This window comes from Mobula hypostoma, chromosome 25 (genome assembly GCF_963921235.1).
Source record: "Mobula hypostoma chromosome 25, sMobHyp1.1, whole genome shotgun sequence".
Lineage (NCBI taxonomy): Eukaryota > Metazoa > Chordata > Chondrichthyes > Myliobatiformes > Myliobatidae > Mobula > Mobula hypostoma.
In genome coordinates this window covers 6,564,970-6,588,752 of record NC_086121.1, presented here as the reverse complement: position 1 = coordinate 6,588,752, position 23,783 = coordinate 6,564,970, and the positions used below count along the sequence as shown (strand labels likewise).

Genomic DNA, 23,783 nt, shown 5'->3' with positions numbered 1-23,783 from the left:
CGTTACAAGACAGATACTTTTCAAAGATTGTCTGCCTGACGTCAGTGGTCACATAACCAGGACTTGTGATATGTACCAGCTGCTTGTATGACTATCCACTACCTGCTCCCATGGCTTCATGTGACCCTGATTGGGGGTGGGTGTTAAGCAGGTGCTACACCTTGCCAAGGGTGACCTGCAGGCCAGCAGACCTACAGGCTAAGTGGCTGACATCTCCTCTGGTAGAGATGTATCTCCACCCTGCCACCCACCAATCCATATTAGCTGAAGCAAAATAGTTCTAGTTGGCTTTCTCTGCTCCTGCACTCAATCCTGCAAATTGTTGCTGCCTCATAATGAGGAAAAGGTAAATAATGTTAATTACAGATGTCTTCAACTAAATACGTTAGTGTTTTTCTTTGGTAGAAATAGCAAGCTGAAAGCAGTAGCAACACACAAACTGCTGAAGGAACCCAGCAGTTCAGGCAGCATCTGATCAGAAGAGGTTCATGAAAATAATTCCAGGAATGAAAGGATTAACATATGATGAGCTTTTGATGGTTCTCACCTGTACTCACTGGAGTTTAGAAGAATGGTGGGGGGGGGGTTGCAAAATCTCAGTAGCACCTACCGAATATTGAAAGATTGAAAGACCTAGACAGAGTCCAGACAGAGTGGATATGGAGAGGAGGTTTCCAGAAGAGTGAAGTCTAAAACTAGAGGACAGAGCCTCAGAATAAAAGGATATCCCTCCATCAGGACTGGAAAGGAAGGGGCAAGAAGCTTGAAACAGTAGAATTCTTTTTAAGATAATTTGGGAAGTGTTTGTTTAAACATATAAAAACTTTGAAAGAGATTTTCAAAGGATTGTTTAAAGAATATATTGTAAGTGCTGACAACTCAAGTATGAAATTCATCTTGCTGAAAAATGTAGCTTTAAAAGTGTTATGGTAGTTGACCATGGCATTCCAATGTCAATCAGTGAGCCGCTCCCACATGGGAGGAGTTCACATATTGTACAAGCAGCTTAGCAATAAACTTCAGTTGGATATCCTCCATGCTGCAGTACTGATGTGTGTACTCTGTACTCTCCCTCATAACGAACACAGCAAAAAGGTGCTAACAGTAGTTTTGCAGGAGAAGGCTGTGTCATATTAGCTGGATTTTCATGTGGTCCTGCATTCTCTGTACCAGTAGTTGCAATACTCAGATGAAAATGTGGGAACACACACTCAAACTGTGATGCACATGTATGTATGTGAAAAATATGGGAATCTCAACTTAACAATTTTGAGTTGGTGGTACTGTATATTTAAGGACTTGTCTTGGGACTGCAATATTAGATAGTCTGTATAAACAGGAAATGTTGATGTAAGTTTGGAATTCCATTGTGGGGAGAAATTTCTCTCCGTCAAACTATCCAGAAGTAACAATGCAGATGGACATGCAATCAACTGGAATTATTCTGTCTCTGCTTGGCAGATCATCTGCTTTTCCACAAATTAAAAAAGCCGGTTAGTGAATTTCGTAACATTAAATAAAGAAGTTTGAATATTAGGTAAAATAGACGTTAGTTAGCACCCGATACTTGAATGTAAATACCAAATACTGAAAATCCAGAGCAGCACACACAAAATTCTGGAGGAACTCATCAAGTCAGGTAGCATCTATGGAGGGGAATAAACAGTCAACGTTTCATACTCTCTCAAGACTGGAAAGAAAGTGGGGGTTAGGCCATAATAAGCAGGTGGTGGGAGGGGAAAGAGTATAGACTAGAAGGTGATAGGTGAAACCAGATAAGGCAGAAGGTAGGTGGGTGGGGGAGAGGGGATGAAGTAAGAAGCTGGAAAGGGTTCAGTAGACGAGGTAAAGGGCTGATGAAGGAATCTGATTGGAGAGGGAAGTGGACCATGGGGGAAAGGATGAGAAGGAGCACCAGAAGGAGGTGATGGGCAGGTGAGAGAAGAGAAGGGGCAAGAAGTCAGTTGGAATTGGGAAAGGAAAAAGAAAGAAGGAAGAGGGGCAAAAAGTACCTGAAGTTTGAGAAATCAATGTTCATGCCATCAGGTTGGAGGCTGCTTCAACATAATATGAGGTGTTGCTCCTCTAACCTGAGAGCGTCAACACACAAGATTTGATTAGGTGTTTCATTTCTTTGTAGCGCCATAGTAGCAGTGATTAGTATAATGCTTTACAGTACCAGTTACCTAGGTTCAATTCTCGCCAGTGTATGTAAGGAGCTTGTACGTTCTCCCCATGACTCAGTGGGTTTCCTCCCATGGTCCAAAGATGTACCAGTTGATAGGTTAATTGGTGATTGTAACTAGTCCTGTAATTAGGCTAGGGTTAAATTGGTGGTTGCTGAGCAGCTCAGCTCGAGGGGCCAGAAGGGCTGATCCTGCACTGTATCTCAAAAATGTAACATTTAATAAAAAGAATCATTGCTTCAATAGTTACTGCAAAATAATCTTGATAGCATAAAATGAAGAAAGTTGTGAAAATTGCAAAAGGTTTTGATGATAAGGGATTATAAATTATATCATTTGATAAATTTCTCCACAACTCTCTTTCAAATGCAGAGCTGCCACCTCTAGGTCACTCTGAGTTGGGCTCTGTTTTATGATATTTTTCTCTCTCATTTGTCAAGGCCTGTTGTTTTCTTCTCTCATAAAACTTCCCCTTGGGGAACTGTTTATTACAAGTATTCAATTATATTAGCATTTTCTAACATTTATCCTACATCTGAATTTTAACTAAATACTTGCGAGAATTATTTACATACATAATTACATTTCCTATAGATTCTGGCCGTGAGCTTGTGATCACAGACCCAGTGATTAGAAGTCGGGAGCTCTTCATTTCGGATTATGTCGACACCTATCATGCTGCAGCACTCAGGCAAGTTTCACTAATTAATCTGATAAAGCAACAAAATTGAAATATTAATTACTTTTATAATGTTGTCAGGACAATCAATTGTAACTTTTATTTTCCTTGCAGAGGGAAATGCAATATTATTCACTTTTCTGACATTTTTGCTGCGAGAGAATTCAAGCCACGACCAGACCAGTTCTTTTATATCTTAGGCTACAACCCAGAGACGAGGTAAGGCAGTGATATTTGAAAATCAAAAACCTGCAGATATTGGAAATAGCTACAGAGTTGTAGAACACTACAATGCAGAAACAGACCCCTCAGCCCATCTAGTCCGTGCCAATCTCTTTCTGCCTAGACCCATCAACCTGCACTGGACCATAGTCCTCCAGACCTCTCCCATTATATACTTATCCAAGCTTCTCATAACTTTTGAAATCTAACCTACATACACCACATTTTGCTGGCAGCTCGTTCCACACTCTCACCACCCTCTTGAGTGTAGAAGTTCCCCATCATGTTTCCCTTAAATATTTTACCTTTCACCCTTAACCTATGACTTCTAGTTCTGGTCTCGCCCAACCTCGGTGGAAAAAATCTAAAATATAAACAGATAAAAACAAGCTGAGTATTTCCAGAGTTTTCTGTTTTTATCTAAGGAGTAATACTCATTTTGACAGAAGTGATGAACAACTGTGCAAAACTTCATTGGTTCAAATATAGAGACTGGTTCTGCCTGATTCCTTGACAAAGCCGATGAAGATGTGAGAGACATCGCAAAGGATATCAAGTAGTAAGCTAAACTGACGGAATAACTATGAAATCAAAAAGCTGCACATTAAAATTCCCTGCTTAGTGCTGTAGCAAATTAACAATGATGGGTTTTGCTGTTATCAATTTCTCAAGATACTGTATCCTCTTTTTTCTTTCTTCCTTCATCCCTTGCCCTCACTGAATATATGAATAACTTCACTCCAACATCACACTGACCTGTGCACATCCTGAGAGAAAATGTACCTTCCTTTATGTTCAAGGCTACTGCTCACAAATGCAGAGATGGCATTGCTAGAAATGGGGAATTAAATTTGTACTCCATTATATTTGTGTCTATTAATGTGGCCCTACTTAAAGCAATTTGAATTTTACAATTTTTTTGTGTTTTTTGTACAGTGATTAGATTAGTATAAAAATGTTCTTGTTTTGAATTTTCTCAATCTATGTAGTGTTACTAATAATATTTCCATGATGTTTTAAGGTTGGAATATGAAACTTAAATAGTGGGAAAACATTAGTATATGATTTTGAATGTCAGAATTTTAATCACCATCTTGAACAAATATGAAGTAGTGACATGTATGGATTACCAAGTTGTGAGAACAATTGACAATATCCATTGTACTGCATATCATGCATATTGATGCAGAATCAAAATCTGGTTTATTATCACTGACCTATGTTATGAAAACTTGTTCTGCAGCAGCAGTACAGTATAAGACATAACAATTGCAATAAGTTACAAAAATAAATAAATGGCAGGGAGGATTCTGCATCTGATGAAATTGGCTGAGTCCATAACCTTCTGCAACCACTTAAGATCTTGTTCTTTGGACACTCTGTACCAGGCTGTGATGTAACCAATCAGAATACTCTCCACTGTCTGAAAACTTTCAATCTGAAAACCGATCTAAATTGCCAAATCTCTTTTGATCTGTACTTCAAAAAAAAGACTATTTACGTCAGAGAATCAGTCTGTGATGTACGATAGAGAAACTGTCAGATGGAAGAGTCTATTATCAATTGTTTTGCCAGATGAAACAATGTAAAAAAAAATAGTTTCACTCAGGACGGAGTTAAAACTGATTTAGAAAACATAGAAACATAGAAAACCTACAGCACATTACAGGCCCTTCGGCCCACAAAGCTGTGCAGAATATGTCCTTAGCTTAGAAATTACCTAGGGTTACCCTTAGCCCTCTATTTTTCGGAGCTCCATGTAACTGTCCAGGAGTCTCTGAAAAGACCCTATCGTATCCACCTCCACCACCGTCGCTGGCAGGCACTCACCACTCTCTGTGTAAAAAAACTTACCCCTAACATCTCCTCTGTACCTACTGCCAAACACCTTAAAACTGTGTCCTCTCATGCTAGCCATTCCAGCCCTGCGAAAAAACCTCTGACTATCCACGCGATCAATGCCTCTCATCATCTTATACACCTCTATCAGGTCACCTCTCATCCTCCATCACTCCAAGGAAAAAAGGCCGAGTTCACTCAACCTATCCTCATAAGGCATGATCCCCAATCCAGGCAATATTCTTGTAAGTATCCTCTGCACCCTTTCTAAGGTTTCCATATCCTTCCAAGAGTGAGGCAACCAGAACTGAACACAGTACTCCAAGTGGGGTCTGACCAGGGTCCTATATATACCTGCCTTTATATATACCTGTATAAATCTATATATACCTATATAGATTTCCTTATAGTAATTCTTTATTAGTTTCATCTTGTAACAAGGTTTACTTTCTGACAACATCTTTCACACCTCATCTGATCCAGATGTGGTAGTGTGAAATGAAGAAAGTACACTATTTCTCCAAGGTTTCATGTGTGCAAATCGTTTTTAGTTGTTCAGTCTATCATATATAGTAATCTCTTTATTGAACGAGATTTGTACTGGATCCTGTAATGCAGCAGTGATGACACTTTGTTGTATGCACATTTAAAGGTGCAATGAAATACGCCGTTTGTATCAAATGAAATCAGCAAGGATTGTAGCAGGCCAGGCAGCATCTCTAGGAAGAGGTACAGTTGACGTTTCGGGCTGAGACCATTCGTCAGGACTAACTGAAGGAAGAGCTAGTAAGAGATTTGAAAGTGGGAGGGGGAGGGGGAGATCCAAAACGATAGGAGAAGACAGGCAGGGGAGGGATGGAGCCAAGAGCTGGACAGTTGATTGGCAAAAGGGATATGAGAGGATCATGGGACAGGAGGCCTAGGGAGAAAGAACAGGGGAGAGGGGGAAAAACCCAGAGGATGGGCAAGGGGTATAGTGGGAGGGACAGAGGGAGAAAAAGGAGAAAGAGAAAAAGAATATATATACACATACAGTTGGCCCTCCTTATCTGCGAGTTCTGCATGCGCAAATTCAACCAACCGCAAATCGAGAAATCAGAACTGCTCTTCCAACACTTGTTCGAACATTTACAGACTTTTTTTTCTTGTCCTTATTCCCTAAACAATGCAGTATAACAATTATTTACATAGCATTAACATTGTATTAGGTATTATAAGTAATCTAGAGATGATTTAAAGTATACGAGAGGATGTGTGTAGGTTATCGTGGATCGGGATTGAAAAAAAACCAGAGGTTCTCTTACTGAGCAAGTCGGAACAGGTACATCCGGTATTATTTAGAGTGAGTTAGTCAAACGTTTGTCTTAGTATATAGTATATATTTTACCTTTCTATGCATATAAAACATTTAAGAAACGTATGTTTCAGTGCCGGGCTCGGGAACGGAAATTCCCGAGTTCGATCCAGTGACAGATCGCTCCCGAGCACACTGCCCATCCCTGCCGGGTTGATGTGAGGATCAAAAACCCAAAACCCCGAAACCTAATAATTAAACCACTGCGTTGCTTAGTAATAATTGTAGCTTTCATTGGGGCAGAGATTTTCTCACTTTATCCTTTAAAATTGTTCCGATCGTTGACTGACTGTAACCCAACGCTTTTCCAATGACCGATGGTGTTTCACCTCTTTCCGATTGCTGTATTATTTTCACTTTATTTTAAAGCACGATCGTGATTATTTTCGTGAACAGAAACACTACGGATTCAGAGTTCCGCCGCCGGGTCCTAATGCCCACCGCATTGAGACAAGTTAACTAAGGTCCGGGGTTCCGCTGGGTCCTAAGGTCTACCGCATTTAGGTTGAATAAGGGACTTGAGCATCCACATTTTTTGGTATCCGCGAGAGGTCCTGGAACCAATCCCTCGCGGATAAGGAGGGCCAACTGTATGTGTGTGTGTGTGTGTATATATATATGTGGGGCATTAACGGAAGTTAGAGAAGTCAATGTTCAATGCGTGTTGCTTGAAATGTCAGCATCTGCAGATTTCCTTGTGTTTGCATCAGCAAGGATTGTGTTGGACAGTTCACAGGTGTCACTACGCTTCTGCTGCCAACACAACATGCTCACAACTCACTAATTTTAACTGGTATGTCTTTGGAATGTGGGAGGAAACCAGAGAACCTGGAGGAAACTCATGCAGTCATGGAAAGAACATACAAACTTCTTACAGACAGCGGTGGGAATTGAATTCTTGTGCCATAAAGTGTTGCACTAAACCCTGTGCTACTGTGCTGGCCCTAGAAGTACTTAGCTGTAAATTATCTCCTGAAAGGCATATGAAATGTGCACACAACAGGAATTCTGCAGATGCTGGAAATTCAAGCAACACACATCAAAGTTGCTGGTGAACGCAGCAGGCCAGGCAGCATCTCTAGGAAGAGGTACAGTCGAAGTTTCAGGCCGCGACCCTCTCGGCCTGAAACGTTGACTGTACCTCTTCCTAGAGATGCTGCCTGGCCTGCTGCGTTCACCAGCAACTTTGATATGAAATGTGCGTTGGAAACCTGCCTTGTTTATCTCCTTGTTTCTCCTAATCAAAATTCACATTTTTTAAATTTCATATTCATGGCTTTTCCTTTTTTATATAGCATTCTATACCTAATAAAGAGTGTTTGTGGTCTTCTGCTCATGACGGCCATCCACTTCAAGGTTTGATGTGTTGTGTATTCAGTGATGCTCCTCTGCAGACCACTGTTGTAATGTGTAGTTATCTGAGTTACCTTCCTGTCTACTCAAATTAGCCTGGCCATTCTCTGACCTCACTCATTAACAAGGCTTTTTCGGCCACAGCACTTCCATTCACTGCATGTTTTTTGTTTATCGCACCATTCCCTGTGAACCCTAGAGACAGTTGTGCGTGAACATCCCAGAGGATGAGCAGATTCTGCGATACTCAAACTTGCCCATCTGGCATCAACAAACGTCCTATGGTCAAAGTTATGTTGATCACATTTCTTCTCTACTATAATGCTTGGTCTGACCAGCAACTGGACCTCTTGAGCATGTCTGCATGCTTTATATTGCTTTGTTTGTCACATGTACATTGAAACATACAGTGAAATGTGCCATTTATGTCGAGGATATGCAGACGATATGCAAGTATTGCCACGCTTTTGTGCCAACATAGCATGCCCACAAACCTAAATTGACCATCTTTGGAATGTGGGAGAAAACTGGAGCATCCAGAGGAAATCCACATGGTCGTCTCAAGAACATATAAACTCCTTCTAGGCAGTGGCGGGGATTACAGGCTGGCGCTATAAAGAGTAGAATTTTTCAAATCTTCAGCCCTTTATAGCATTTTATGGACTATTTAATGAAAATCTGCAGCATTTCCTCTGTCCATTTCATTCAGCCAATTCATCAAAGTTCCATTCAATTTGCTGAGAGTGTTCTGTTGACAGGCAATTAACATGTTGTCTAGTCAGTTAACAAAGACACTATTCAACAGGATAACACCAATGAGTCTGTATTCAGTCAGCACATTAAACTCCCCTTTAACAGAAACCAAAGCACATGCTAATTGCTTCAGTTTGCTAGACCTTGTTAAAATAACTAGAAAAAGTCCCATTTTAATCCTTTTGTAGTCAATAATGAACAATCTAAGGAAAGAGGAGCAATTGAAATTGCAATTTTGTAGTTGAGAAGATGACCAACAAATGCTGATGTCCTTAAAATACACAAATACAAAATCGGTTCATTCCCTTTTGGCTTTTGGATACTGGGTTTAAATTTAGATTAGATTATGAGGACACTCAGTTCTCGTTTATTGTCATTTAGAAATGCATGCATGCATTAAGAAATGATACAATGTTCCTCCAGAGTGATATCACAAAAAAACAAGACAAACTTAACACTGATAAGACCACATAATTTTTTGAATATCAACAAGTTCATTGCTAGTGCCCCATAGAAAATAGGTCCTGTTTTCACTCCCCATCTCCAACCTTTCCCATCCCCAGAACACCTTGCATATCATAAACTTGTATGATTTATGCATGTCACCAAATGCAGTTCATTCAGATTTGGAATCAGAATCAGGTTTAATATCGCCGGCATAATGTCATGAATTTTGTTGTTTTTGCAGCAGCAATGCATTCTTATACATAAAAATTATAAATTACAATAATAAATAAATAAATGTGTGTGTATTTATATATGTGTGTGTGTGTGTATATATAAAATATAAAAAAATATGGGTTTGTGTAGATCGATAGATATAAATTAAATTTAAGTAACTAGTGCAAAAAAAGAGCAAACGTTGGCCATTCAGAAATGGGATAATGCTGAGTGTGTATCTTCAGGCTCCTGTACCTTCTGCTTGACGGTAGCACTGAGAAGAAGGCATGTCCTGAGTGATGGGGGTCCTTCCTGAAAAATATACCTTTTTGAGTCATCACTTTTTGAGGATGTCCTCAATGTTGGGGAAGCTGGTGCCCATGATGGAGCTAGCTGAATTTAAAACTTTTTGCAGGTTTTCTGTTGTCAGTGCTGAAGTATTCTGTGGAATAGGAAGATCAGTACTCCATGCATGCGTTGTTATTTATTGGAAGCTGTTTTTACAGATTGAATGCAGCTGACAGGTCAGTCAGCTTTTCCTGATCAGCAGAAATGAAAAATAAGTCTACTGTGGTGCCAGGATTTTTCCAAAGTTTTTAGAAAGCTTTGCATACCACTGTTTAATTGGCCCCTGGTGTGCAAAAGTGAAAAGCAAGGCAGGATATCATCTGTTAGAAATGATTTTGCTTATTCCTGAAATGGCAGATTTAACAGATTTACTGCCACCCTCATTGGAGATTAGCCTTCTTTAAAATGTGAAACAAAATGTTCGGTTCAGTGATTATATATAAAGCTGTGTGTGATTTCACCACATTCACTGACGAACTTGTCTGGAACAAAGGCTGTGGCGCTTTGATATATAAAACATATTTTGGCTTCTGGACATAATGTTGGGCTGCGCATAGCTCAGGAGGGAGCCGTTGTTCTTTCAGTATTTAAGCAGTATCACAATCAGGTTAAACACTGGCAGACATCGTGAAATTTGTTGTTTTGCAGCAAAAGTACATTGCAATACATAAATTATATAAATTATAATGAGACATATATTAACAAATAAATGAAATAAGTATTGCAAACAGAGAGTCAAAAAATAATAAGGTAGTGTTCATGCGTTGGTTCATTGTCCATTCAAAAATCTGATGGTAGAGTGGAAGAAGCTGATCATAAGAAGTTGAGTGTGTTACTTTAGGATCATGTACCTCCTCCCCAATGAGGAGTGTTGTGATTTGAAACTACTTTGTTGGTATTCCTTTATTCAAGTATTTCTAAAGTAGAACATTTTACGTAAGGCTACTGTTTGTGTACTGGTCATTTCTGATCCTTAGATTGCTTTAACCTAAGAGATTCCTGGCACTGGCAAAATATTAAGTCCACATTTTAAAACAATTTGAAAGTTCTTTATCAAATCTTTCGCAGTGCTTACTGGTTAGGTGTGTTAAAAATAGTAACACATCTGCAGTTCTTGATTGAAACTTCAACCACAGATTTGAACTCATAGATCAGTGCTGTCATGTCACAAATGAATTATTACAGTGACATCTGTCAGCCCCATTAGTATAATTAGGAGATCCCAGTCATTTCAGAGAACAAGGCGTGGATTAGCTTTAATTATTTATTCTTGATCAGCAGCACCAAGATACATCCTGTCCATGTATTTTGTTGCTGTTTGTAGGGGGGTGGGGTGGGGGGAGGTCTCCTGTTTAGAAGTGCAGAAAGAGGGGCATAGATAATAAAAAGTTTTTTAAAAATGCTGTCGTGTGTTTATTTTGTTTTGGTGATGACACTGGGTTGTGCCAATGTTTTTTTTAAAAGGACAATGAAAGTACTGATGATGAGGCAATATTAACAAACATACCAGGGCACCCCAGAGATACCATAATCATGATCATCTTAAAGAAAGCTTCCTTCAAGTAGTTCAAGTTATTGTCATTCAACCGCATGCATGTATAACACCAAACGAACCAGCATTCCTCCAGACCAAGGTGCACAACACAATCCATACCTCAAACAACACATAGGGTAATATTACTCCAATAAATTAACAAAAATGAGGTGCATTTATAACACAGGTCAAAAAATAAACAGTGTAACGCGACTGTTGTTTCATATGTGATGTGACCTGTGTGTGGCAGGTAGTTCAGTCAGCTGACAGCCTTTGGAAGAGAAGCTGTCCAGCTGAAGGGGCTCGGCCCGAAATGTTGACTGTACTCTGCTGCCTGGCCTGCTAAGCTCCTCCAGCATTTTGTTGCTTGGATTTCCAGTATCTGCAGATTTTTTCTTGTTTGTGATTAGATCCCCTCCTAACAGTCTTGTCCTAATGTTATGGGGCTTCCTGCTAATGGTAGGTGGTCAAAGAGATGACGTTGGATGGATAGGAGGGATCGTTGACAAAGCGAAGGGCCCTGCGCATGCTACACTCCTGCTAAATACCCTGGATGGATGGAAGAGAGACCTCAATAATCCTCTCAACAGTCTTCGCAATCCTTTGTAGGTCTTGTGGTCAGATGCCTTGCAATACCTGTACCAGGACAGTCTCAGTGGTGCTTTGGTAAAAATTGGTTAGAATGCGGGGAGAGAGGAAGCCTTGCTTGCCTCAAACTCCTCAGGAAATGGAGATACTGCTGTGCTTTCTTGGCTCAAGGACATATTAAGGAACCTGGTAAGAACTTATGTGCATTCTCAGAAATCTGGTGCTCTGAACACTCTTCACAGATTTATTGCCTATCGCAATAAAGTTTTGTGGTAATACTCTGGAAAAGTGGACCTCGACCCATAACTTGGGAGACACTTTTTGACAAGGGTATACATCGATGATGAAAATCATCCTTGACCCCAATGTGTGAGTGCAGCATTTGGTTGATTGGTGAAAAATGTACTTGAATATCAGGACAGCAGATCTTGTACAAACCTCATGAACAGTCGACATTTCGAGTGTCTTGACCCAAAATGTCAACTGTTTACTCTTTTCTGTAGATGCTGCCTGGCCTGCTGAGTTCCGTCAGCTTTTGTCTATGTTGCTTGGATTTCCAGCATCTGCAGATTTTCTCTTGTTTATTAACGAGAGAGGTCAGAGGAGAATGGCTGGACTGGTTCAAGTGGACAGGAAGGTGACAGTAACTCAAATAACCACACATTACAACAGTGGTGTGCGGAAGAGCATCTCTGAATGCACAGTGTGTTAAACCTTGAAGTGGAAACCAAGAACATGCACTCAGTGGCCACCTTATAAGGCACATGAGGTACCTAACAATGTAGCTACTGAGTGTACGTTTGGCATTTTTTGATATTTAATGTTTTGTTTAAAAATAATTCCTGAATTCAAACTGCTCTAATTCATATTCTCACTCTGTTTTGCACTTTTATTCTTGCATTTTAATTCTTCCTTGCCTTTAATGTGTCCGCTGAAGGACCAGATATCTGAAAGCTATGAAGATTAATAGCTTACAGGCATGGAAAATGAGAGCAGGATGAATTGTTTTTAAGTTGGCATATGTAAGTTCTTTATTAAATTCAATTGAACATAAAAACATAACTAATTAGATTCACAAATGCATCTGAAATCTATACCATAGGCTACACCACAAATGTGGCTAGGCAAAGCTTACATAATGGACATCGTTAGATAAAATACATAGAACAAAATCATGCTATCAAGTGTTTTCAAGTCACAGTGAGTGCCTTTATAGAATAGAATGATACATCTTGCGATGCACTCAGGCATATCATCAATGATGTAACCTGGGGTCAGAGGGCGTTTTGGGTCTTTCAGCATCAGACGCCCTCACCCAGGTCACCCAGCCAGGGTTGATCAGGCCCCAACATGTCTTTATAGCATTCTGCCACGGATCACTCTTCCTGATCCACAGCCATCTCCAGGCTCGCTGTGGTGCCGCTATGGTGTTCCTGATGGCTTTCCTGTTCGGACTTCTGGGATGCCCATCCGGCTGTAGGCTCTGCAGAGAGATTGACCAGCAACCCACTGCAGCCCTCCTCAATGGGCATGCAGTGTGCCCACCATCCCTTGCTGCAGCACTCCCCTACCAAAGTCTTGGTACTTTTGTCTTTTTCCTGTCATATCTTCCTCTGTCTGGTCTTCCCAGGGTGCAGTCAACTCCAACATGACCGCCTGTCTAGATGACTCTAACAGCAGCACTGTGTCTGGCCTAAGCATGGTCGAGGAGATGTGCCTGGGCAATCTGAGCTGTTTCCCCAGGTCGACTCTCAATTGCCAGTCCTTTACTGTTCCTAAGAGGCCGGCATACTCCTTGGATTGGCTTTGAGCCTTCTCCCCTGCCTTGATTAAAGCAGTCGCTTACTTTGCTGGACGATGCTGTTTGGCCTGGGCAATGGCTGTGCACAAGGTGTCAGCCACTGTCTTCGGCACCTGGTCATGGTGCCAATGATAACACCCCTCCCCCAGGGCTTTTGGGCAGCAGCTGAGGATGTGCTGTAGTGTCCCCTTCCCTCGGCACAGGGAGCATGCTGATGTTTTGGCCTTGCCCCAGCAGTAGAGTTTCGCTGACCTTGGTAAAACATCATAAACCGTCTGGATCAGGAACTTGATGCAGTGGAATCCACTCCCAAAGTGTTGTGCTCCATTCCCTGGTCCTATCTTATCCAAATGCCTTTTTGCTGCATGCCAGTAATCTTGCTAGCATGTAGCTCCTCACAGCAGCTTGCACCTCCTGCTGGACCAGCTGGCGCCTCACTCGTTCTTGCACCTGATTGTAGCAGACTGTTGGGAAGCAACCCAAGCCCACCCCGACCCGATACCACTGAGCCCACCAGCGCACTATGGTGTAGCTGTGCTTCAGCTTGTTCCACTGCAGCCTGTGCCCTCCACCTCCTGCCCGTCCTCACCTGTGCCAGTGTGTGAGACCTTCAGGTCATTGGACTCTCTAAATTGCAGCACTTCTCTTGCACGGTGACCATGAACTCCTCGATCATACTGCTGACGGGGAGTTTCAGTCTGTTTTTCTTCCTGTATAAGGTGATGCTGCATAAGCTTCTAGGCAGACCCAGCCACCTCCATAGGTACTGGCTGATCTTTCTCTCAAAGGTCTCAGCTGTTGACAGTGGGACATCATAGACTAACAGAGGCCACAGGATCCGAGGGAGAATGCCATGTTGGTACATCCAAGCCTTGAATTTACCCGACAGTACTGACTTGTCCTCAGAAGTCGACCATTACTTCAGCTTTTCCCTGGCTGCTTTGATGGATGCTGTGTGAGCTGTTAAAACACCTTGCCAAGGCTCTTCACTGGCTTCTCTGATAGGCTTGGAATTTTGGCGCCTCCCAGGTTAAAGTGAAATTTGTCAACCACCTTTCCTCCCTTAAGTACCAAGGATCTGGATTTCTTTGGATTGAAGCTCATCCTTACCCAAGAGGTGAGCTTCTCAGGACCTTGGAGAATTCCTCTGCATCCTGGTACTGACGTTGTTGTTGCAGTCAGGTCATCCATGAATGCTCTTATAAGTGGTTGACGGACACCAGGCCTCTGCACTTCACCTCTGCTGACTTGGCCAACATGTTCATCGCCAAAGAGAAGATGATCACAGGCAATGTACACCCTGTTATGATCCCCTTCTCAAGATGGCGCCAATCAGATGTGACTGTCCGAGAGGCGACTCTTAGACTGAAATTACTGTAGTAGTCCAGAATGAGTTCCTGGTCCTGAGTGGGACACAGTGATGCTCGAAGGTGACTTCAACCAGCTAATGCTGTATGCAGCTATATGCATTTGTGAGGTCCAGCCAAAGCACGGAGAGATTGCCCTTGCCTTCCTGTGTTTCTCCGATCATCTGAGTGATCACTCCTGTATGCTCTGAGCACCCTGGAATTGTGAGGCTGAGTGAAGATTTTATTCAAGTAAGCGCATCAGGCCATTTGCCTGCAGCAAGATCTTGCCATTAACATATGCACTCAATGGCCAATTTATTAGGTATATCTGTATACCTCGTTAATGCAAATATCTAACCAGCTGATCATGTGGCAATAACTCGATGCACAAAATCATGCAGACACGGTCAAGAGGTCCATTTGTTGTTCAGATAAAAAACATCAGAATGGGGAAAAATGTGATGAAAGTGACTTTGACCATGGAGTGATTGATGGTGCCAGACAGGTTAGTTTGATACTTCAGAAACTGCTGATCTCCTAAGACTTTAATGCACAACAGTCTCCAGAGTTTACAGAGAATGGTACATAAAACAAAAAAGATCCAGTAAGCAGCAGTTCTCTGGGCAAAAACGACTTGTTATTGAGTGAAGTGAGAGGAGAATGGCCAGACTGGTTTAAGCTGACAGGAAGGTGATAGTTACAATAGTGTTGTGCAGAAGACCATCTCTGAATGCACAACATTGAAGTGGATGGGCTACTGCAGCAGAAGACCACAAATGTTCACTGAGGCCACTTTACCGTACTTAATAAAGTGGCCACTGATGTAGATAAATGACTGGGAAATCTGCTTCTGGCGATACTGGTTGAGAGATGGGTCATCAGGAGAGTTATAGCTGGTCTTTGAATAATATCAGCTGGGTCTTTTAAGGCATTGGTAAGAACACATTTTGAAGTATTGCGAGTAGTTTTGGGGCCCCTTATCTAACTAAGAAAGGATGTGCTGGCAGTGGTGAGGGTTCAGAGGAGGTTTATGAGATTGATCCCAGGAATTAAAGGTTAGATGCTTGCTGGAGTTTAGAAGAATGAAGGGGTTCTCATTGAAACCTCCTGAATATTGAAAGGCCTAGATAGAGTGGATATGGAGACTATGTTTCCGATGGTGGAAGATAACAGCCTCAGAATAGAAGGATGGCCCTTTTGAACAGAGATGAGGAGGAATCTCTTTAACCAGAGGGTGATGAATCTGTGTAATTTGTTGCCACAGATAGCTGTGGAGGCCCAGTCATTGGGTATATTTAAAGCGGAGGTTCATAAGTGCTTGATTAGTAAGGGTGTCTAATGGTTATGGGGAGAAGGTTGAGAGGGAAAATAAATCAGCCACGAATGAATGTCAGAGCAGACTTGATAGGCCGAATGGCTTATATTGCTACTATGTCTGTGGTCTTATCTTTGATTTCCTGCCACCTCAATTGAAGTTTTAATTGATTTGCTTTGTTGGAGAATTTCCTATTGATATGTGTACCGATAACAATAATTGCTTTCTGGCTGTGATTCTTTAGCTGAAAGTACTTCTAGCATCCTGAGAATGTACTCTTACTGCAAGCTGATTATTTTTTCTATAAGATCTGGTTTCTTAGGGCAGCAATGCTGAGTTCTTACAGCACAGCATTCAAATGTTAGCCTTGTTTTTTAGATCCATGTCCTAGAATTGGATACATACAGATGTGAAGCTACTAACTAAGCCAAGCCTATGCTTGAAACTCAGAAACACAAGAAAGTCTGCAGATGTTGGAAGTGCAAAGAAGCATACACACAAAAATCTCGGGTTTGACATTGGATCAAACAATTTCCAGTTACTTATTTGTAAATCTGGGGCAAGAAGAATCTAGGGTTAACCAGAATTAATTAAAAGTTTGTATACTGGCATTGTAGGACATTTGAAAAATGCTATGCCTTTTCTGTATTGCTGAAGCAACCTTGTAATATTTAACAGGAAGAAATACTTAACACTCAATTAAAAGTGTCCGCATGTTCATTATTTCTTTCCTTAAGATCTGGGTTCCTGGGTCAGCAATAAAGAACTCCTTTACCATAGCTTTCGATTGTTGGCTAAAAATGTAATTTTTGGTTACTGTTTTCCACAGATTTTGCTGGCCTATGATATGAGGGAAGATCTAGATGGTTGAGCTGATGGAGTTGAAGTCATCATTGTGTGTGTGTGTGGGGGGGGCGCAGGGGAGGGGTAGTTTCTAAGGTTGTGCTTTATCGCGTGTTGACCAAAAGAGATCATTGCAGACTTCCCAAGCTTTGGCACAAATGGTCAATGATCAATGTTTAATTTATTAAAATGTAAAGTTTCTAATAGTGTGGGAGTCTAGGGCCAGAGGGTGGCAAATTTGTGGAATTCACTGCCACCAAGGGTGTGGAGCTCAGGTCATTGGGTATATTTAAAGCAGAAGTGGATAGGTTCTTGATTAGTAAGAGTATCAAAGGTTACAGGGAGAAGGCTGGAGAACGAGAGGGATAATAAATCAGCCATGATCAAATGGCCGAGCAATTTCAATGGACCGAATGGCCTAATTCTGCTTCTATCTCTTATGGTGATTTCATGTTATCACCAGACAAATGCTAAGTTTGGAAGTAACTTAGTAAATGCTAAGTTTCAGAGCTGTTATGCTTTGATAAATTACTGCGCTGTAACATGCAGTTTGTGGAGTGTTGAGAGGCACACGCTATCACAGCAGATGGAGTGAGCACAGAACTTGGACCAAGTGGTTGCCCCGTTTGGCAATGCAAAATTGAAGGAATCCTATTTGGATTGCTGCTGTTAATCTCCAAGCTTCAATAGAACAGTGTTTGAAAGATTCGTTGGAGCAGGTTATTGATTGATCAAGGAAAATTAACATAATGTAGAAAATGTTTTAAAAAAACACAAAGTGAGCAAGAATATTATTTATACGAGTTGTGGAGCCTTGTGCATCAGGGCAATAAATCAGATTTTATACACCCAGGGGAAAGTGTTATTCAAGATTGTTTAATGTAATTTCCAGTACACAAGTGTAAATGAAAAAGAAGTAATTGTTACTCTGGATCTGATGCAACACAAAACAATCCTACAAAAGATGAGGAAGACAATAATAATAAAAACACAATATGAACACATTAGATAGTTTATATACATAGATTGATTGTATGTCCCTAAAGTGACACTAAGCACAAGAGTTACTGTACCTAAGGTGACTGATAGGAAATGATAAAGTAGTGGTGGTGTCGTGGGGTGGGTTTGTGGGTGGAGAGGTTGATCAGACAAAAGCAATTGCTTATTAAAATATTGCAGTTCTATTTGCAAATGAATCCTAACTCCGCCGAGCTGCCTTTTGTATTGAGTCAGAAGAAAATGTAAGGCCAGCTCTGTGAGACCCCGATGAATAAGTGCCGAGCATGTCTCTTACTCAGCGTTGCACATTTAAATGACACAAATGGCACAACCGGCAATCCCTAATGACCTTTGAGAAGCTGATGGGGAGGCACTTTCTTGCAACACTGTAGTTTTCTAGTGAGATCACTTGGTGTTAATGTGTAGGGAGCTCCTGCATTTAAACTCAGTGATTTCTCTTAAGTTAGCATGGTGTATGACCTGAAAGGAAACCTGCAGGTGGTGCTGTTTCCACCTCCTACTGTCCTTGTCCTTAATGCTAGATGGTGGGATTTGGAGATGCTGTTGGTTTAGAAAAGGCCAATGTCTTCACTACATTTTGTCACTGGTAACCGGTGCAACCACTGAGTGATGATTGCGATGGGATTAATGTTTAATGCAGAGGATGCGGTGCCAGTCAAGCAGGATTTACTTACTTAGATGCAGTGTAGAAGCGGCCCTTCTGGCTCTTCGAGTTCAGAACCCCCCCCCCCCCATTTAACCCTAGCCTAATCACAGGACCAATTAATTTACCAACCAGTAGGTCCTTGAACTGTGGGAGGAAACCGAAGCATTTAGAGGAAACCCACGCAGTTATGAGGAAAATGTACAAACTCCTTACAGACAACAACGGGAATTAAATCCAGGTCATTGGCACTGTAAAGCGTCGTGCACACCACTATGCTATTGTGCTGCCCATTCATGGGAATGATCACAGGAATGAAAGGGTTAATATATGAGGAGTGTTTGATCGCTTATAGAAACCTGTCGATATGGAAAGGCCTAGATAAAGTGAATATGGAGTGGATGCTTCCTCTAGTGAGGGAGTCTTGGACCAGAGGACACAGCTTCAGAATGAAAGTATCTCCCTTTAGAACAGAAATAAGGAAGAATTTCTTTAGCTGGAGGCTGGTGAATCTGTGGAATTCATTGCCACAGACGGCTGTGGATGTCAAGTTATTGGGTATATTTAAATCGGACACTGACAGGTTCTTGATTAGTAAGGGCATCAAAAGTTACGGGGAGAAGGCAGGCTGTTGGTGTACTTTATACATGGTGAAAAGGCTTTGTGGTGTCAGTCATTTACAGTGGTATATCCAGCCTCATTCCTCTATTGTGTCAATGATATTCATGGACTGATCCATTTGAAGTGCTGGTCAGTGGTAATTATCAGGTTAATGCTTTAAATATTGTGGATGGTTGATTAATCTTTCATATTGATATGTTTGTGATGCAAATATCACTTATCATCTTCCAGTGCATTTTTCAGTCTTACTGGATCTTGTTGCATACAGGTGTGGAATTCGTTGCCACATTCAGCTTGGAGGCCAAGTTATTGGGTATATTTAAAGTGGTAGTTGATAGGTTCTTGATTATTAAGGGCATCAAAGGTTACAGGAGAAGGCAGGAGAATGGGGTTGAGAGGGAAAATAAATCAGCCATGATGGAATGGTGGATTAGAGTTGATGACCCAAATGACTTAATTCGGCTTCTGTGTCTTGTGGGTTGATTTTCTATTAATATGGAACTGGAGTGGAACCTGGTGAAAGAATAAATGAACATTCTTACTTGCGACCATTTATCGGAAGTAAAGAATTTGATGAGGGCTTGGGTTGGGACTTGAGCTCCAAGGCAAAGTTCTAGGATAGGGGATAGAGTGCTCCCCAGCAAACACAATCATCTCCCTTTATGGAATATACAACTCCAATGATCTTCATCCTCCTGATGCTTGTGTTATCAGATTGCCTTGAAGCCATACACACAGTCAAACGCTTTCTTTCCTGTTAAGGGCATTCATTTTCATCTCATTTCTGGAAGTAGTAAGGCTGGTCATTACCTTCACCCACTATCCCACTCCTCCACCCCACCAACCACCAAAACTTTAGGGACAGTAACATAGTGGTTAGCACAGTACATTACAGTACAGGTGACCACTGCTTGAATGGAGTTTGTACATTCTCCCTGTGACCACGTGGGTTTCCCCCGGGCGCTGCAGTTTTCTTCCACGGTCCAAAGACATACCAATTGATAGGGCACTTGGTCATTGTAAGTTGTTCTGTGATTATTGCTGGGTGTCATGGCTCGAAGGGTTAGAAGGGCCTATACCTCACTGTATCTCAATAAATAATTCCCGTACCTAGTGTCACTTTATGCACATACAATCAATCTATGTATTTAAGCCATTTTGTGTATGTATATTGTATTTTTTATTATTATGTTCTTATTCTTATTGTGCTTTCTTGTGCTGCATTGGATCCAGAGTAACAATTATTTCGTTCTCCTTTACACATGTGTACTGGAAATGACATCAAACAGTCTTGAATCTTGAATTCAGCTCTCTTGGACCATATTTGGAATAAGGCTTAGATGGAATATTGAGCCAAGTAGTCCTGTTGTAACCTCAGCTGGACATTGAAGGGCAGGTTATCAGTGAGTAAAATGTTCCATGATAGAACTGTGAATGGCACCCTCTGTAATTTTATGATGATCAAATGTAGCCTGGTAGTCGGTCAGATTGAATTTATCTTGATTTTTGTGAACTAAGTGTACCTGGACAATCTCTGCTTCGTTGGTTAGCTGCCAGTTTTGTATTGTGCTGCAGCTGCCAATCTAAAGGCACATTAGATTTGAAGCTCAGGATTTCAGTACTATTGTCAAGATGTTGTCTCGCCCCAAAACTTTTACTGTATATGGTGTGCTCATGATGTTTTGTAGAATGATTCAAACCTGTCTTCAAACTACTTTTGATGCTGGGAACTCAAAGAACTTCAAAGTAACTTATCAAAGTATCTATACTGTATGTCACCATATACTACCCTGAGGATAATTTTCTTGCAGGCGTTCGCTTTAGAACACAATATAATCAGTGAAAAACTACACACAAAGACTGACAAAAAAACCAACGTGCAAAAGAGGACAGAGGAAGTTAAGGTGATCAAATGAGGTACTTGAGGAGTGTAAGAAATGCAAGAGAACTTTTCACACAGAAATCAGGAGGGCTAAAAGAAAACATGGGGTTGCTCTAGCAGACAAGGTGAAGGAGAATCCTCAGAGCTTCTACAGATATATTGAGCAAAAGGATAGCAAGTGACAAAATTGCTGCTCTGAAAGATCACAGTGGTAATCTGTGTGTGGAACCAAAAGAGGTGGGGAGGCTCTAAATGGATATTTTGCATCTGTATTTACTTGGGAGTTGGACAGAGTTTATAGATGTGAGGTACTGCAGCAGTGAGATCACGGACCTTATACAGATTACAGAGGAGGTGGTGTTTGCTGTCTTGAGGCAAATTAAGGTGGATAATCTCCAGGACCTGACAAGGTGTTCCCCTTGGACCCTGTGGGAAGCTAATGCAGAAAGGAGGAGGAGAAGATGGCGGCGTGACACAGCGCGCGGCCTCTCCAGTGAATGATATCTGTAATCTGTCAAATAGGGTATCGTGCGCAATTCTGATTTGATGGAGACGGACATGAGAGTACGGAGGAATATCTGGAAAACTTCTAAAATGCCTGCTTCGCTGCCACTGCTACTGTGTGGTAACTGGAATCTCCGGAGCAGAAGGCCCCGAATCCTCGGCTTTGCTTCTTTCGGCAGCTGGGGCTAGATCGAAGGCGCTCGGCAGAGGATGGCGCTCGGCAGGCTGTATCGGAGGGGCTGGTCGGAGGCTCGAAGTTTTCGGATGGATGGATTTGGTGTCGGCTGTGGTCGGCTGCTTCCAAGGCATCGGCAGTTGTCGGTGCCTTGGAGGTTTATGGCAGGGAGTTTCTCCCTTTTGCCGCCTGCTATGGGGACTTGGGAGTCGATGGGGACTTGGGAGTCGATTGGGACTTGAGACTTTTTTTTTACCATGCCCATGGTCTGTTCTTTATCAAATTATGGTATTGTTTTGCACTGCTGTAACTATATGTTATAATTATGTAGTTCTGTCAGTGTTAGTCTTTGGTTTGTCCTATTTTCTGTGATATCACTCTGGAGGAACATTGTATCATTTCTTAATGCATGTATGCATTTCTAAATGACAGTAAAAGAGGACTGAGTGTTCTCATAATCTAATCTAAAAAAAATCTAAACATTTCAGAGGTATGTAAAACATCCTTAGCTGTGGTTGAGGTGCCAATGAATTGGAAGATAGCCAGTGTTGTTCTGTTGTTTAAGAAAGGCTGTAAGAATAAGCCAGGAAGTTCTAGGCCAGTGAGCCTGACTTCAGTAAGTGGGAAAGCTATTGGAGGGGATTGTGAGGGGCTGGACATAAAAGTATTTGGATAGACAGGGACTGATTATGGGATCGTCAACGTAGCTTTGTAAGTCATGTCTACCCAATCTTATGGAGTTTTTCAAGGAAGTTACCAGGAAAGTTGATGAAGGCAAGGCAGTTGATGATGTCTGCATGGGCTTCAGCAAAGCCTTTGACAAGGTCCCACTCATTTGCTTGGCATTCAAGATGAGCTGGAAATTTAATTAAACATTGGTTTCACAGAAGAGAGTGGTTATAGATGATTGCCTCTCTGACTGGAGAATGTGACTAGTTCTGTGCTGCAGGAATTGGTGCTTGGTCCATTGTTGTTTTTTATTTATATTAATGATCTGGATGATAATATAGCTAACTGGATCAGCAGATTTGCAAATGACATCGATAGTGGGTGTAGGGAAAGGTTGAACAGCATAGGACTTTATTCCCTGGAATATACAAAAAAGTACAAAGTAAATTTATTATGTATTAAGGAACATGCATATCACCATATACAACCCTGAGATTTGTTTCCTTGGGGGCATACTCAGTAAATCCAAGAACCATAATGGAATCAATGACAAACAACCAATGTGCAAAAGACAGCAAACTGCAAATACAAAAGAGACAAACAAAAGTAATAAATAAATATGCAATAAATATTGAGAACATAAGATGACATGTCCTTGAAAGTGACTCCATAGATTGTGGAAACAGTTCAGTGATGGGATGAATGAAGTTTTCCCCTCTGGTTCAGGAGCCTGGTGGTTGAGGAGTAATAACTGTTCCTGAATCTGGTGGTGTGGGTCCTAAGGCTCCTGTACCTTCTTCCTGGTGGCAGCAGTGACAAGAAAGCTTGGCCTGCGTGCTAGGGATCCTTGATGATGGATGCTACTTTCCAGCGACAGCAGTCCATATAGATGTTCTCAATGGTAGTGTGGGCTTTATCTGTGATGGACTGGGCGATACCCATTACTTTTTGTAGGATTTTCCATTCATGGGCATTGGTGTTTCTATACCAGTCTGTGATGGCAACCTGTCAATATACTCTGCACCACACATCTATAGAAGTTTGTCAAAGCTTTTGATGCCATGCAGAATCTTTGCAAACCTCTAAGGAAGTGGAGATGCTACCATGCTTTCCTTGTAATTGTACTTAAATGCTGGATCTAGGACAGATCCTCTGAAATGACAACACCAAGGAATTTAAAATTACTTACTTCTCCACCTCTGATCCCCCAATGAGGACTGGCTCATGAACTTTTGGTTTCCTCCTCCTGAAGTCAACAATCAGCTCCTTGATCTTGCTGACATTGAGTGAGAGGTTGTTGTTGTGACACCATTCAGCCAGATTTTCATTCTCCCTCCTATATGCTGATTTGTCACCAACTTGGATTCTGCTAATGACAGTTGTGTCGTCAGCAAACTTAAATGTGGCACTGGAGCTTGCTTAGCCTCACAGCCTTGGGTGTAAAG

The 23,783-nt window shown here is 41.5% G+C and overlaps 1 protein-coding gene across 4 annotated transcripts in view; it reads left to right on the top strand.

Moving 5' to 3' along the window:
* Positions 1 to 23,783, top strand: part of rerea (arginine-glutamic acid dipeptide (RE) repeats a) — a 659,533-nt gene that overhangs the window by 355,284 nt on the left and 280,466 nt on the right. For all 4 annotated transcript variants that reach the window (XM_063033173.1, XM_063033174.1, XM_063033176.1 and 1 more), the window contains exons 5-6: positions 2,781 to 2,877; positions 2,980 to 3,084. In XM_063033173.1, coding sequence (XP_062889243.1) covers positions 2,781 to 2,877; positions 2,980 to 3,084 — 202 coding nt within the window. The remainder of the gene's footprint in view (positions 1 to 2,780; positions 2,878 to 2,979; positions 3,085 to 23,783) is intronic.